Consider the following 15,435-nt stretch of genomic DNA (forward strand, 5'->3'; position numbering starts at 1 on the left):
GGCTCTGCTGTAGGCCATGTGCTGTAGGTGGCAGCAGGCATAGGTCATCTACGAAGAGTAGGCATTTAAACTCTGAATTGTGGAGACTAACACCAGGGGCTGAGGATTTTTCTAGAATAGTGACCAATTTGTTGATGTAAATATTGAGTGCAGGGTTCAGATAGCCACCCTGTTGAAGGCCCTGCCCCTGGTTAAAGAATTATGTTATTTTCTTGCCAATTTTAATGCTGCACTTATTGCCTGTATACATTTATTTAATTATGTCATATGTTTTACCCCCTACACCACTTTCAATAACTTTGTAGAACAGTCCTGAATGCCAAATAGAATCAAATGCTTTTTGGAAGTCGATAAAGCAAGCGTATATTTTGGTGGACATGTTTATCAGAGTGTGTAGGGTGTAAATATGATCAATTGTGCAATGTTTTGGTATAAATCAAATGAGGCTTTTCCTCAAGACCTTGTGCTTATTAAGGTAGTTTAGAACTCTTACATTTATGATACTACAGAAAACCTTCCCCAGGTTACTGTTCACACAAATGCCTCTGTAATTGTGAGGGTCAAATTTGTCTCTGTTCATAAGGATTGGGGTTATGAGTCCTTGATTCCAGATGTCAGGGAAAAAACCTACACTCAAGATCAAATTAAACACTTTTAATATAGCCAATTGAAATTTTGCACTAGTGAGTTTGAGCATCTCATTTAGGACGCCATCAGGTGGAGCCTGAAGTTTCTCATAGAGCTCCTGGTCAGTAATTGGGGAGTCCAATGGATGTTGATTGTCCTTCATATCTTTTTCTAATCCATTCAACTTCTCATGAATTTGTCGTTGTTCTGCGTTTGTGTCAATTTGAACGATGTTGTAGAGTGTTTTAAAAGGGGTTGTCCATATGTCACCATTCTGATTCGCTAATTCCTCTTGTTTAGATTTTTAAACGTTTTTTCCAATTTTGCCAGAAGTTGTTTGTGTTTAATGGACTCCTAAATTAGTGTCAGCTGCTTGCTGTTGTACTGTGCTTTTTTGGTTCTGAGTGTACTTTCATAGAGTTTTAAAATGTCACAGTAATGAAGGCGTAATTCACCATTATTTGGGTCTCTGTGTTTTTGGTTGGATAGTGTTCTAAGTTTTTTTATTATAATTTTACAATCTGCATCAAACCAATCTGTTTTGTTTTTTATCAATTTCAATTGTTCTTCTTTTATATATACTGCTCAAAAAAATAAAGGGAACACTAAAATAACACATCCTAGATCTGAATGAATGAAATATTCTTATTAAGTACTTTTTTCTTTACATAGTTGAATGTGCTGACAACAAAATCACACACAATTTATCAACCCATGGAGGTCTGGATTTGGAGTGACACTCAAAATTAAAGTGGAAAACCACACTACAGGCTGATCCAACTAAGATGTAATGTCCTTAAAACAAGTCAAAATGAGGCTCAGTAGTGTGTGTGGACTCCACGTGCCTGCATGACCTCCCTACAACGCCTGGGCATTCTCCTGATGAGGTGGCGGATAGTCTCCTGAGGGATCTCCTCCCAGACCTGGACTCGCTCCATCCACCAACGCCACGTTGCACCACAGACTGTCCAGGAGTTTCTTTGAAATCAAACTGTCCACTAAGGAAGCAACACTGATTGACAATACATTTCACATGCTGTTGTGCAAATGGAATAGGCAACACGTGGAAATTATAGGCATTTAGCAAGACACCCCCAATAAAGGAGTGGTTCTGCAGGTGGCAACCACAGACCACTTCTCAGTTCCTATGCTTCCTGGCTGATGTTTTGGTCAATTTTGAATGCTGGCGGTGCTTTCACTCTAGTGGTAGCATGAGACAGAGTCTACAACCCACACAAGTGGCTCAGATAGTGCAGCTCATCCAGGATGGGACATCAATGCGAGATGTGGCAAGAAGGTTTGATGTGTCTGTCAGCGTAGTGTCCAGAAAATGGAGGCGTTACCAGGAAACAGGCCAGTACATCAGGAGACGTGGAGGAGGCCGTAGGAGGGCAACAACCCAGCAGCAGGACCGCTACCTCCGCCTTTGTGCAAGGAGGAGCAGGAGTAGCACTGCCAGAGCCCTACAAAATGACCTCCAGCAGGCCACTAATGTGCATGTGTCTGCTCAAACGGTCAGAAACAGACTCCATGAGGGTGGTATGAGGGCCCGACGTCCACAGGTGAGGATTGTGCTTACAGCCCAACACCGTGCAGGACGTTTGGCATTTTTCAGAGAACACCAAGATTGGAAAATTCGCCACTGGCGCTCTGTGCTCTTCACAGATGAAAGCAGGTTCACACTGAGCACATGTGACAGTCTGGAGACGCTGTGGAGAATGTTCTGCTGCCTGCAACATCCTCCAGCATGACCGGTTTGCCGGTGGGTCATTCATGGTGTGGGGTGGCATTTCTTTGGGGGGCCGCACAGCCCTCCATGTGCTCGCCAGAGGTAGCCTGACTGCCATTAGGTACCGAGATGAGATCCTCAGACCCCTTGTGAGACCATATGCTGGTGTGGTTGGCCCTGGGTTCCTCCTAATGCAAGACAATGCTAGACCTCATGTGGCTGGAGTGTGTCAGCAGTTCCTGCAAGAGGAAGGCATTGATGCTATGGACTGACCCGCCCGTTCCCCAGACCTGAATTCAATTGAGCACATCTGGGACATCATGTCTCGCTCCATCCACCAACGTTGCACCACAGACTGTCCAGGAGTTGGCGGATGCTTTAGTCCAGGTCTGGGAGGAGGTCCCTCAGGAGACCATCCGCCACCTCATCAGGAATATGCCCAGGCGTTGTAGGGAGGTCAAACAGGCACGTGGAGGCCACACACACTACTGAGCCTAATTTTGACTTGTTTTAAGGACATTACATCAAAGTTGGATCAGCCTGTAGTGTGGTTTTCCACTTTAATTTTGAGTGTGACTCCAAATCCAGACCTCCATGGGTTGATAAATTTGATTTCCATTGATAATTTTTGTGTGATTTTGTTGTCAGCACATTCAACTATGTAAAGAAAAAAGTATTTAATAACAATATTTCATTCATTCAGATCTAGGATGTGTTATTTTAGTGTTCCCTTAATTTTTTTGAGCAGTGTATATATATATATATATATACTGAGTTTGAAGGTAGGCCTTGAAATACATCCACAGGTACACTTTCAATTCACTCAAAATCATGTCAATTAGCCTATCAGAAGCTTCTAAAGCCATGACATAATTTTCTGGAATTTTCCAAGCTGTTTAAAGGCACAGTCAACTTAGTGTATGTAAACGTTTGACCCACTGGAATTGTGATACAGTGAATTATAAGTGAAATAATCAGTCTATAAACAATTGTTGGAAAAAATACTTGTCTTGCACAAAGTAGATGCCCTAACCGACTTGCCAAAACTATAGTTTGTGAACAAGAAATTTGTGGAGTGGTTGAAAAACAAGTTTTAATGACTCCAACCTAAGTGTATGTAAAATTCCGACTTCAACTGTGTATCTATATACAACCTTTGAATGTCACTATTTTAGCTGTTTTCTAATGAGACCATTTTGATATTTCACCTTGAATTTGACCATGTGTCAATGCTTCAACCAGAACAGTGTTACGTTGTTCTGACATCCCATTTCTCAGCAGAGAGGCTCGGCTAAATGCTAAAACACTGTTTTCCCTTTCCTCTCGCACACACAAACTGGGTGACAAATTCCGCTTGAATTTGACTTTGTTTGTGTTCGTAGACCAGTCAAGGTGACGACTTTCACCTTGACAAGCCTATCAGAATTCTAATGTAGGTAGAAATACACATGATACTTGCAGCAATTTACATAAGGCCAACAAACGTGTGTGTGTGGGTGTGTCCTTGCATGCATGCATGTGTGAGTCGTAAGTGCTTGCATGTATGCATATGTGTGCGTCCGTGCATGTTTCTGCCTGCATTCAACTGTACATCTTCTTCCTGCAGTATGGTATAACTCAACTAAGGAAGAGATGAAATTCTACAGAGTGAACCCGTTGTCTTGGCGTGTGTCCCAGTGCATAGCCCCGTGTCTCTCACACTCTCATCCTCCTAAGATCAGAGAATGCTAGATGGACCAGTTCACTGAGACTCCAGTACATCAAGGAAGCAAAGGTCTTTACAGCAAAGACAGTTTTATGCCTTAGCACCATTCATACAGCGTTAGTCCATTAACTCCTGTGGCTTCCTCTTGACTCTTCTTCAATTCTCCCTGGTTGTAGCCTTTTTATTTTCTGTGCCCGTACAGTTGCTTATTCTGTAAAATCGACAACCTTCTGTCATATTTTGCTGCTTTAATGGATTTTTGTTCTATTGAGTAATGTTACTCGGGGTTACGATTTCACTAAAAAATGTGCTATAGTGACAACGCATTTTCAGAGCGGATCAATTCTCGTTTGTCTGCCAGAATGTTGCTAGTTGGATAAAGTGCACCAGTTGGACATGGTCCAATGTCCTGATTCAGATGTCTCACCCTGTAGTCCTAGAGCACTGTAGTCAGATATTACACCCTGTCTAGTAGTCCTAGAGCACTGTAGTCAGATATTACACCCTGTCTAGTAGTCCTAGAGCACTGTAGTCAGATATTACACCCTGTCTAGTAGTCCTAGAGCACTGTAGTCAGATATTACACCCTGTCTAGTAGTCCTAGAGCACTGTAGTCAGATATTACACCCTGTCTAGTAGTCCTAGAGCACTGTAGTCAGATATTACACCCTGTCTAGTAGTCCTAGAGCACTGTAGTCAGATATTACACCCTGTCTAGTAGTCCTAGAGCACTGTAGTCAGATATTACACCCTGTCTAGTAGTCCTAGAGCACTGTAGTCAGATATTACACCCTGTCTAGTAGTCCTAGAGCACTGTAGTCAGATATTACACCCTGTCTAGTAGTCAGATATTACACCCTGTCTAGTAGTCCTAGAGCACTGTAGTCAGATATTCTACCCTGTCTAGTAGTCCTAGAGCACTGTAGTCAGATATTACACCCTGTCTAGTAGTCCTAGAGCACTGTAGTCAGATATTCTACCCTGTCTAGTAGTCCTAGAGCACTGTAGTCAGATATTACACCCTGTCTAGTAGTCCTAGAGCACTGTAGTCAGATATTCTACCCTGTCTAATAGTCCTAGAGCACTGTAGTCAGATATTACACCCTGTCTAGTAGTCCTATAGCCCTGTAGTCAGATTTTCAACCATTCAGTGAAAGCATATGGCTCTTTGTGGTTACTTCAATATCTACATGTATCGTCCAATATCACTTTACATTAAATTCTGGTGACCACAGCCTCATACTGAGACAGAAAGGGAGGGACCATTCCTGGACAGGAAGTGTTGGTTTCCTATGATGGCCTAGCCTCACCCCATCCCCTCGCCTCCCCTCGTCCCAGTCTTCCTGTCAAACAGGAAGCCTGGAGGAACTAGGGACTGACCAGGGGTTTCACTGACAAACATTAAATCCTAATAAAACGGACAGTCCTCAGCACACTCACTCAGCTGAGGGAAGAAGGAAGAGAGAAGACTGACTGGCAGACATGTTAGTTTGACGACTGGGTCTCAGGAGACGAGCTGCTTTCCAGAAGTAAGGACATATGACTTCCCATTTCCTGTACAGTGAGGATACTTCCCTAAGAAATAGATTTAAAAAAATCCTTCCACCACTCTCACCTCATGCCCTGGGAATGGTGGGGTCATGGTGATTTCCCTCCTCCTTCCTTTCCTTTCCCTTTCCATTTTTTCCTTTCTATTCAACCTTGTGTTGTTTGATGTTGGGGTTTTACTCAGGGAATGTACTATACTGACTGTCCTCTCTCTTTCTCTCTGTCTCTCTGTGTCTCTCTCTCTCTCTCTCTCTCTCTCTCTCTGTGTCTCTCTCTGTCTCTCTGTGTCTCTCTGTGTCTCTCTCTGTCTCTCTCTCTCTCTCTCTGTCTCTCTCTCTCCTCTCTCTCTCTCTCTCTCTCTCTCTCTCTCTCTGTCTCTCTGTGTCTCTCTCTGTCTCTGTCTCTCTCTGTCTCTCTGTCTCTCTCTCTCTCTCTCTCTCTCTCTCTCTCTCTCTCTCTCTCTCTCTCTCTCTGTGTCTCTCTCTGTGTCTCTCTGTGTCTCTCTGTGTCTCTCTGTGTCTCTCTGTGTCTCTCTGTCTCTCTCTGTCTCTCTCTGTCTCTCTCTGTCTCTCTCTCTCTCTCTCTCTCTCTCTCTCTGTCTCTCTCTCTCTCTCTGTCTCTCTCTCTCTCTCTCTCTCTCTCTCTCTCTCTCTCTCTCTCTCTCTCTCTCTCTCTCTCTCTCTCTCTCTCTCTCTCTCTCTCTCTCTCTCTCTCTCTCTCTCTCTCTCTCTCTCTCTCTCTCTCTCTCTCTCTCTCTCTCTCTCTCTCTCTCTCTCTCTGTCTCTGTCTCTGTCTCTCTCTGTCTCTGTGTGTGTGTGTGTCCTCCCCTTCTCTAGAATGCAGGGATCTGATTGGCTCTGGCAGAGACAGGAAGCCCAATGCTCTAGTCCAGGTTGCTGTCATCGACCCCCGGGAACAATACCTGGTCTCCCACGCCTGCACAGAGATAGTAGAGGTAAGGCACACGCATATGCACTGACACATATACACACACACGCATATGCACTGACACATACACACACACACACCCTTTCACAAGACACTTAATGCAGCTACCTCCCCTCCCTCCTCACTCCCTCTTTCTCTCACACACACTCCTTTGCTATCTCACTCCTTTTCTCTGCCTGTGTTTGTTATTTTTACTGTTAAAGGGTCGCTCTGGTTCACTGGGTCTAAGTTGCTATTGCTGTTGTGGTTAACATGGAACCCAAACCGGGTGCGTGCGTGCGCCATCGTGCATACATTTATTTTGTCCCCACACACCAAATGTGATCACGACACGGAGGTTAAAATATCAAAACAAACTCTGAACCAATTATATTAATTTTGGGATAGGCCAAAAAGCACTTGCTAGCTAATTTGTCCTATTTAGCTAGCGTGTTGTTGAAGTTAATTCGTCCTGGGATATAAACATTGAGGTATTTTACCTGAAATGCGTCAGAAATAGATCTGCGTCAGAAATAGAACTGACTTCTATTTTAGCCCTTGGCAACGCAGACGCTCGGTGGCGCGCGCAAGCAGTGTGGGTGCAATAATTTAATAATATAGATTTCTAACGCGAGCGGTGTAGTCAGCCTGTTAAGTCTTTCTCTCTCTCATTTGCTTGCTCTCTTTTGTTCCCTCACTACCCCTCCCTCTCTTTCTCATTCTCTCTATCTCTGTCTCAATTCAAGGGCTTTATTGGCATGGGAAACATGTTATCTCTCTGTCTTTCTCTCTGATTTGTGGTTAGAGCCCTCTACCTGTCTCAATCTGACTATCAGTCAGTCAACTGCAGTAGCAGACTGTTTGCGTGTGCCCACTGTGTTTGTGTGTGTGTGTTGAGTCTCTGCGCTCCATACAGTCTCACGGAAGTGCCCTCCGACCTCTGGCATGCCTCTTTTATTGCCCTCAGAGCTGGAGTGTCATTACCATGGCAACAAGAGCACAAGTGTTTTCGGGGCGGCAACATCTGTCCCGGGCTGGAATACCCACCTAGAACACACGCACGCACGCACGCACGCACGCACGCACGCACGCACGCACGCACGCACGCACGCACGCACGCACGCACACACACACACACACACACACACACACACACACACACACACACACACACACACACACACACACACACACACACACACACACACACACACACACACACACACACACACACTGGTGTAAAGTACTTAATTAAGTAAAAAATAATAAATCATGTAAATGGTGTTGGAGTGTGCCCCTGGCTATTTGTAAATTAAAAAACCAAATTGTGCTGTCTGGTTTGCTTAATATAAGGAATTCGAAATTATTTAAAATTAATACTTGAGTATATTTTAGCAATTACATTTACTTTTGATACTTAAGTATATTTAAAACCAAACACTTTTAAAACTATTTTAATGTGTCACTTTCACTTTTACTTGAGTCATTTTCCACCATTGCGCACACACACACACACACACACACACACACACACACACACACACACACACACACACACACACACACACACACACACACACACACACACACACCTCAACAAATCAGTCACTCGTCTTTCCCTTTCTTACCCCCTCCTCTCCGCCACAGACTGAGGGCTCATGTGAGAGAACACAAAGACTGGGTTTAATCTCTCTCTTATCTAGCTGATTAAGCAACAGGAAGATTTACTGTTTTCAAGACAGTCCCTTCGTCTCTTACTGTAGAAACGCCATAGAAATTACAAGGAGTCCTCGTCCTCCACTCACTGGGTCTGGGTCCAAGTGGAAAACACAGGATGTGGTACAGCAGTTAGCAGTACAGTACGGCTCAGCTGTAGGACTAGTGTGATTCCATAGCTGTAATGCCACTCTTGCTTTGGAGAGGGATCTGAGGAGAACATGGACTGTTGCTTTCGGCTTCTCAAAAGGAGGGTACGTATGGATACTGTATGTATGTAGCCGTGGAGATCGCTTCTGATCATACTGTAGACGTGTCTCTGGATTTATAGTTGCATGGTATTGTACATATTGAACCAGACGCAGTGTAACTTCTGTATCTGGTCGATGTATTGGAATGACTAGTCTCTCTTATTCATTACGTATCACTGAACACTGATAGGGATTTTTTGGGGGATCAACTTGTACGTTTGACCTCTGTCATTGCCAACAAAGGGTATATAACAAATAACAAAATATTGAGATAAACTTTTGTTATTGACCAAATGCTTATTTTCCACCATAATTTGCAAATAAATTCATGAAAAATCCTACAATGTGATTTTCTGGATTTTTTTTCTCATTTTGTCTGTCATAGTTGAAGTGTACCTATGATGAAAATTACAGGCCTCATCTTTTTAAGTGGGAGAACTTGCACAATTGGTGGCTGACTAAATACTTTTTTGCCCCACTGAATTAATTTTCAAAGGATAACAGACAAGAACAAATAGCACCAGGAATGGTTTTACAGTAAGAGACTCAACAATAACACTAAACAGGCAGTACACCATACAGAGTGTGTGTGTGGCCAGCCATAGGGAGTCCCTATACTACATTGTTTAATTGAGCTCTGTCTGTCTGCCCATCATTCCTCAGTGCTGCAGCTGTTCCTTCATTGACCTCTCCGGTTAAAATGGGAAAGGCCCTATATATGTGTGTGTGTGTGTGTGCATGCTCACACTCATGTCTGTGTATGAAGTGTGAATATGTCGGAGACAGACCGGCTGCCATGTATTGTTCCCAGAGGCCCTGGTGTCCAACAGCTGGGTCTTACCAGACTGGCAGCTACCGCTATGCCGGGAGACAGACTGGCAGCTACCGCTATGCCGGGAGACAGACTGGCAGCTACCGCTATGCCGAGAGACAGACTGGCAGCTCCCACTATGCCTGGAGACAGACTGGCAGCTCCCGCTATGCCTGGAGACAGACTGGCAGCTCCCGCTATGCCTGGAGACAGACTGGCAGCTCCCGCTATGCCTGGAGACAGACTGGCAGCTACCGCTATGCCGAGAGACAGACTGGCAGCTCCCACTATGCCTGGAGACAGACTGGCAGCTCCCGCTATGCCTGGAGACAGACTGGCAGCTCCCGCTATGCCTGGAGACAGACTGGCAGCTCCCGCTATGCCTGGAGACAGACTGGCAGCTCCCACTATGCCTGGAGACAGACTGGCAGCTCCCGCTATGCCTGGAGACAGACTGGCAGCTCCCGCTATGCCTGGAGACAGACTGGCAGCTCCCGCTATGCCTGGAGACAGACTGGCAGCTCCCGCTATGCCTGGAGACAGACTGGAGACTGGTGACCTGCTGCCCCCCCCCCCCTCCCCCTCTCTCACCCCCACACATGTGTTCAGGGTGTTATTGAAGCCTTACAGAGCAGGTGTTTCCTTATCCTAAACAGGCCATCTTGGGGCAGTGTGAAGCCTATAGGACAGAGACCCTTTTTTTCATTTGAATTATTTTTGTTTGAAACGCTGGGCATAAAGTTAAATATATAAATATAAGCAGTAGATATCAACAGACTTCAAAGCAATCTGTCCTATCAAACAGTTCTATCAATCAGTTTTATCAGACATGTTGGGCTCAAGTGTAAACACTACTAAAATGCTATTGGAGATCCCCTCTTAGCGTCTCTAAGCACCCAGAGTGGTGTGAGCTATATACTGTACCTCTGAGAGAGGAGACCGACATGACAGAGAGGGTGACATTTAGGCCCCACGGTAATCTGTTTGTCTATGGGAAAATCTTATTCTGAAGGCCATTACCGCCAAGGGCCCAGGAGTGGCCTTCTCAAAAAAGGTATTTGATGGCACGCTGTGGGGCCAAGTGCCCAGAAGGATAAAACAAGCCTTTCATGTCATGCTAGTGAAGCGAGGTGTGTGTGTGTGTGTGTGTGTGTGTGTGTGTGTGTGTGTGTGTGGTGTGTGTGTGTGTGTGTGTGTGTGTGTAAATATGATGAGGGTCAAGGGAATGGGTGAGAGCCAACTGTCTGAGAGAGTCTCCTGCCATGGGACGATACTCCCCCTCCACACACACACACACACACCCTCCACACACACACACTCTAATAGTGTAATGCCTCGCCCATTCCTTGGAGGTCTGTAACCCAAAGGCACCGAGAGGGGCGTAGCTGTCTATATACGCAGCTGTCTCCCCTACTGCTGTAGACACAGTGCCTGACTGGCTGGCCCATTGACTGATTGTCTATCTACTTCTCTCTGAAGTACTACTGCTGCTCCTCCACTCTACCTGTTTGTACCGCTGTGTGAATTTGGCTGTAGATGGAGTTGCCAAACATGCTGGTAAGTATGAAAGAAGGCTATTCAGTTCAGAATGTCTTGTCGAGGGAATTTGAGGTGTGTGTGTGTGTGTGTGTGTGTGCGCATGTGAGCACTCAGCGAGTCTTTGATTTCCCCTTGTTTTGCCGGCTGTACCAGATTGTGTGTGAATGTGCTGCTACAGAATGCCCATATGCCCCTCAAAGCATGGTAGCATGGTATCTGGGTGGCAGTACTGAGCAACACTGTATACTGAGAGCATGGTAGCATGGTATCTGGGTGGCAGTACTGAGCAACACTGTATACTGAGAGCATGGTAGCATGGTATCTGGGTGGCAGTACTGAGCAACACTGTATACTGATAGCATGGTATCTGGGTGGCAGTACTGAGCAACACTGTATACTGAGAGCATGGTAGCATGGTATCTGGGTGGCAGTACTGAGCAACACTGTATACTGAGAGCATGGTATCTGGGTGGCAGTACTGAGCAACACTGTATACTGAGAGCATGGTAGCATGGTATCTGGGTGGCAGTACTGAGCAACACTGTATACTGAGAGCATGGTAGCATGGTATCTGGGTGGCAGTACTGAGCAACACTGTATACTGAGAGCATGGTAGCATGGTATCTGGGTGGCAGTACTGAGCAACACTGTATACTGAGAGCATGGTAGCATGGTATCTGGGTGGCAGTACTGAGCAACACTGTATACTGAGAGCATGGGAGTAGAGCACTCTCCAATGGATTAGTGTTGTTTTCTCTTTCCCACTGCTTGGTGTTAATACAGGGGATGAAAACATCTAGTAGACTAGGGAGGAGAAGGGAAGAGAGGGGTTTGTGCAGAGGTTGGCTCATGAGGAGTGAGGTGTGTGTGTGTGTTTGCAGAGGTGTGTAACACGTGGATGTCCTGGGGTAGCCTCGTGTCTTGGCTGCCGATCTGTAACCACAGGTCCTTCCACAGTCTATATCCCTCCAGTACTCCCCTACTGTATCAATGGGCTTACTGTGTTAGGCTAAGATGTGTTAGTTGTTAGTCAACTTGGATAAGAATGTCCTCCTAGTCAATAAAGGGACATGTAAACAGACTGGAGGCTTCTATCGATCCTTTGTTGAGGTGACTAATCTGAGCGATTTGGGTTTTCCTAGCCGACGACCGTTGCTACGGCGGAATGCAGTACTGGAGACACTGGAGACGTTTTTCATGTCGACAGATTATCGTTAGGCTGTTTACGGGATGCACCAGGGCTGAGTGTGTGCTTTCTGAGTGTGTGCTTTCTGTGTGTGTGTGTGTGTGTGTGTGTGTGTGTGTGTGTGTGTGTGTGTGTGTGTGTGTGTGTGTGTGTGTGTGTGTGTGTGTGTGTGTGTGTGTGTGTGTGTGTGTGTGTGTGTGTGTGTGTGTGTGTGTGTGTGTGTGTGTGTGTGTGTGTGTGTCCGTCCGCGTGAGTCAATGTGTGTGGGTACTGACTGTGTGTCCAGCCTGTCCCGGGGGCCTGCGTTCCAGAGCCACCCATCAGGGCAGGGCAACAGGAAAAGGGGAGCCCCTGATGTAAACACCAGTTTGCTTTGAACACGCAAAGCTTCACTACACCAGGGTGTATACAGACCCAGTCAGGGTACACATTATACCAGGTCACAGTAGGCTCCATAGGCCTCTCTCCTGGCCGGGCCTGGGGCCCTATAGGGGGGGCTATGGTGCTTGGTGTCTTGTGGGAACCTGGGTGTGTTTGTGTGTTTAGGCTAGCGGAGGTCATGCATCCATGTGTCTGTGTACAGTACCAGCCCTCTATGGCAACAAGCTTTCACAGTCTCATTGCAGAATCAGATGTCCAAGCCCTTAAAATGCCACATTTCTTTGGCATTCACTCCAGAATCGTTAAGTTAAGGATTGGCTTTAAACAAAAAACAACTTCATGGTTAAGTTTAGGCATTCATTCTGAATGATTAAGTTAAAGGGATACTTCGGGATTTTGTCTACTTCCCCAGAGTCAGATGAACTTGTGGATACCATTTGTATGTCTTTGTGTCCAGTATGAAGGAAATTACAGGATGTTTAGCAAACCAATGCTAACTAGCCGTAGCGCAAAGACTGTTAGTCTATGAGAAGTCTACCCATAGACTTCCATTTATTGCGCTAACACCCAGGAGCAGTAGGGAAGCAGACTGAGCACAGCTGTTGGCTCACTCATCCCTTTCTCTCTCTCTCCACTTCTCCCCTCCACCCACACACTCTCCTTCTCAATTTCAATTCATGTACTTTATTGGCATGGGAAACATATGTTTACATTGCCAAAGCAAGGGAAATAGAGCATAAACAAAAGTGAAATAAACAATAAAAAATGAGCAGTGAACATTACACTTACAAACGTTCCAAAAGAATAAAGACATTTAAAATGTAATATTATTTCTCTCTCACTCTCATGTTCCTTCTCATCCTCTCTCAGGGTAGCAGAGACCCGTTGTTCCTGACAGGGGTGACCTTCCCTCCGGAGTACCCTGCCAGCCCAGAGACGCTAGTCAAGCTCACCGTCTACGATGTGAGAGACAAGGCCCGCGACAATGTAAGTAAACCGCTAAGTGTGTGAAGGGGCTGAGGGGGGAGGGGGTGTACGGGGAGAGTGTGCTGGGGAAGGAGTGTGTGTGGGGAGAATGGGCAATGCCTCAAATTGTTGTTTTCTTTGCTGTGCGTGCCGAAGGTCTTTCTTTTGTGTGTGGTTTTGTTAATCTGGCTGCGCTGCAAACACTTGCAGGGCGGTAGAGAACAGAAGTTGGGAGGCCTTAAGTACGGGTGATCTATCATGTTGTTACGCATTTGAAGTGAAGTCACAGGCCTTCACATTGAGTTCTGTCTATGTGGCATGAACTGGGTCAAAGGAGATCTGAAAGCAAGAGCGAGGCCTTTTGGTGATCTTCGCATGGGAATACATACCCAGAGATCAATGAGAATGGGGATAGCTCTAGACATGGAATTCTGAATGTTGGTCGGTCTGGGTCTTCTGGTTTGGAACCCTTTTAAACCACCTTCAAATCATCTAATGGGTTCTCCAATATGAAACACTTTAGGCTTGCCTTGGATACTGGCTATGAAAGATTAATTTGCTAACTTCTTATGGCTGGGGGCAGTATTGAGTAGCTTGGATGAATAAGGTGCCCAGAGTAAACTGCCTGCTACTCAGTCCCAGTTGCTAATATATGCATATTATTATTAGTATTGGATAGGAAACATTCTGAAGTTTCTAAAACTGTTTGAATGATATCTGTGAGTATAACAGAACTCATATGGCAGGAAAAAACCTGAGAAAAAAATCCAACCAGGAAGTGGGAAATCTGAGGTTGGTTGATTTTCAACTAATTCCCTATTGAAGACAGTGGGATATTGGTCATGTTGCACTTCCTAAGGCTTCCACTAGATGTCAACCGTCTTTAGAAACTTGTTTGAGGCTTCTACTGTAAAGTAGGGGCTCATAAGGGCTCTTTAAGTACGTGTTCTGGCAGAGTGCCACAAGCTCGTGACGCTCGTTCATGTGAGAGGTAGCTCACGTACAAAGGAATTCTCCGGTTGGAACATTATTGAGGATTTATGTTAAAAACATCCTAAAGATTGATTCTATACATCATTTGACATGTTTCTATGGACAGAACTTTTTGACATTTCGCTCCTAGTGAATGCGCTTCGTGACTTTGGATTTGTTTACAAAACGCGCTAACAAAAGTAGCTATTTGGACATAAATGATGGACATTATCGAACAAAACAAACATTTACTGTGGAACTGGGATTCCTGGGAGTGCATTCTGATCATCAAAGGTAAGTGAATATTTATAATGTTATTTCTGACTTCTGTTGACAGCACAATATGGCGGATATCTTTTTGGCTTGTTGGGTCTCTGAGCACCGTACTCAGATTATTGCATGGTTTGCTTTTTCCGTAAAGATTTTTTAAAATCTAACACAGCGGTTGCATTAAGGAGAAGTTTATCTAAAGTTCCATGTATAACACTTGTATTTTCATCAACATTTATAATAAGTATTTCTGTAAATTGTTGTGGCTCTCTGCAAAATCAACAGATGTTTTTGGAACTACTGAACATAACACACCAATGTATACTGAGATTTTTTAAATATAAATATAAACATTATCAAACAAAACATACATGTATTGTGTAACATGAGTGTAATCTGATGAAGATCATCAAAGGTTAGTGATTAATTCTATCTCTATTTCTGATTTTTGTGACTCCTCTTTGGCTGGAAAAATGGCTGTGTTTTTCTGCGACTTGGCTCTGTCCTAACATAATCGTTTGTGGTGCTTTCGCTGTAAAGCCTATTTGAAATCGGACACTGTGGTGGGATTAACAACAAGGTTACCTTTAAAATGGTATAAGATACTTGTATGTTTGAGGAATTTTAATTATGAGATTTCTGTTGTTTGAATTTGGTGCCCTGCACTTTCGCTGGCTATTGTCATATCGATCCCATTAATGGGATCTCAGCCCTAAGAAGTTTTAAGGCTATGGGTTACTTACTCCACGATGATGTCATAGCTGTTGTATGGATTCTATACACTAGCTACCACTACAGCACTGTGAC

The 15,435-nt window shown here is 44.8% G+C and overlaps 1 protein-coding gene across 6 annotated transcripts in view; it reads left to right on the forward strand.

Moving 5' to 3' along the window:
• Positions 1-15,435, forward strand: part of LOC118373765 (type II inositol 3,4-bisphosphate 4-phosphatase) — a 263,035-nt gene that overhangs the window by 44,369 nt on the left and 203,231 nt on the right. For 4 of the 6 annotated variants that reach the window (XR_008086480.1, XR_008086479.1, XM_052486795.1 and 1 more), the window contains exons 3-4: positions 6,446-6,564; positions 13,291-13,407. Coding sequence is in view for 4 of the 6 variants with exons in the window: in XM_052486795.1 (XP_052342755.1) it covers positions 6,446-6,564; positions 13,291-13,407 (236 nt within the window). In the remaining 2 variants the exon portion in view is untranslated. Of the gene's footprint in view, positions 1-6,445; positions 6,565-8,299; positions 8,507-10,725; positions 10,872-13,290; positions 13,408-15,435 lie in introns of those variants that run through there. The other 2 variants (XM_052486797.1, XM_052486798.1) reach the window with 2 other exon arrangements.

Source organism: Oncorhynchus keta, chromosome 29 (assembly GCF_023373465.1).
Source record: "Oncorhynchus keta strain PuntledgeMale-10-30-2019 chromosome 29, Oket_V2, whole genome shotgun sequence".
NCBI lineage: Eukaryota > Metazoa > Chordata > Actinopteri > Salmoniformes > Salmonidae > Oncorhynchus > Oncorhynchus keta.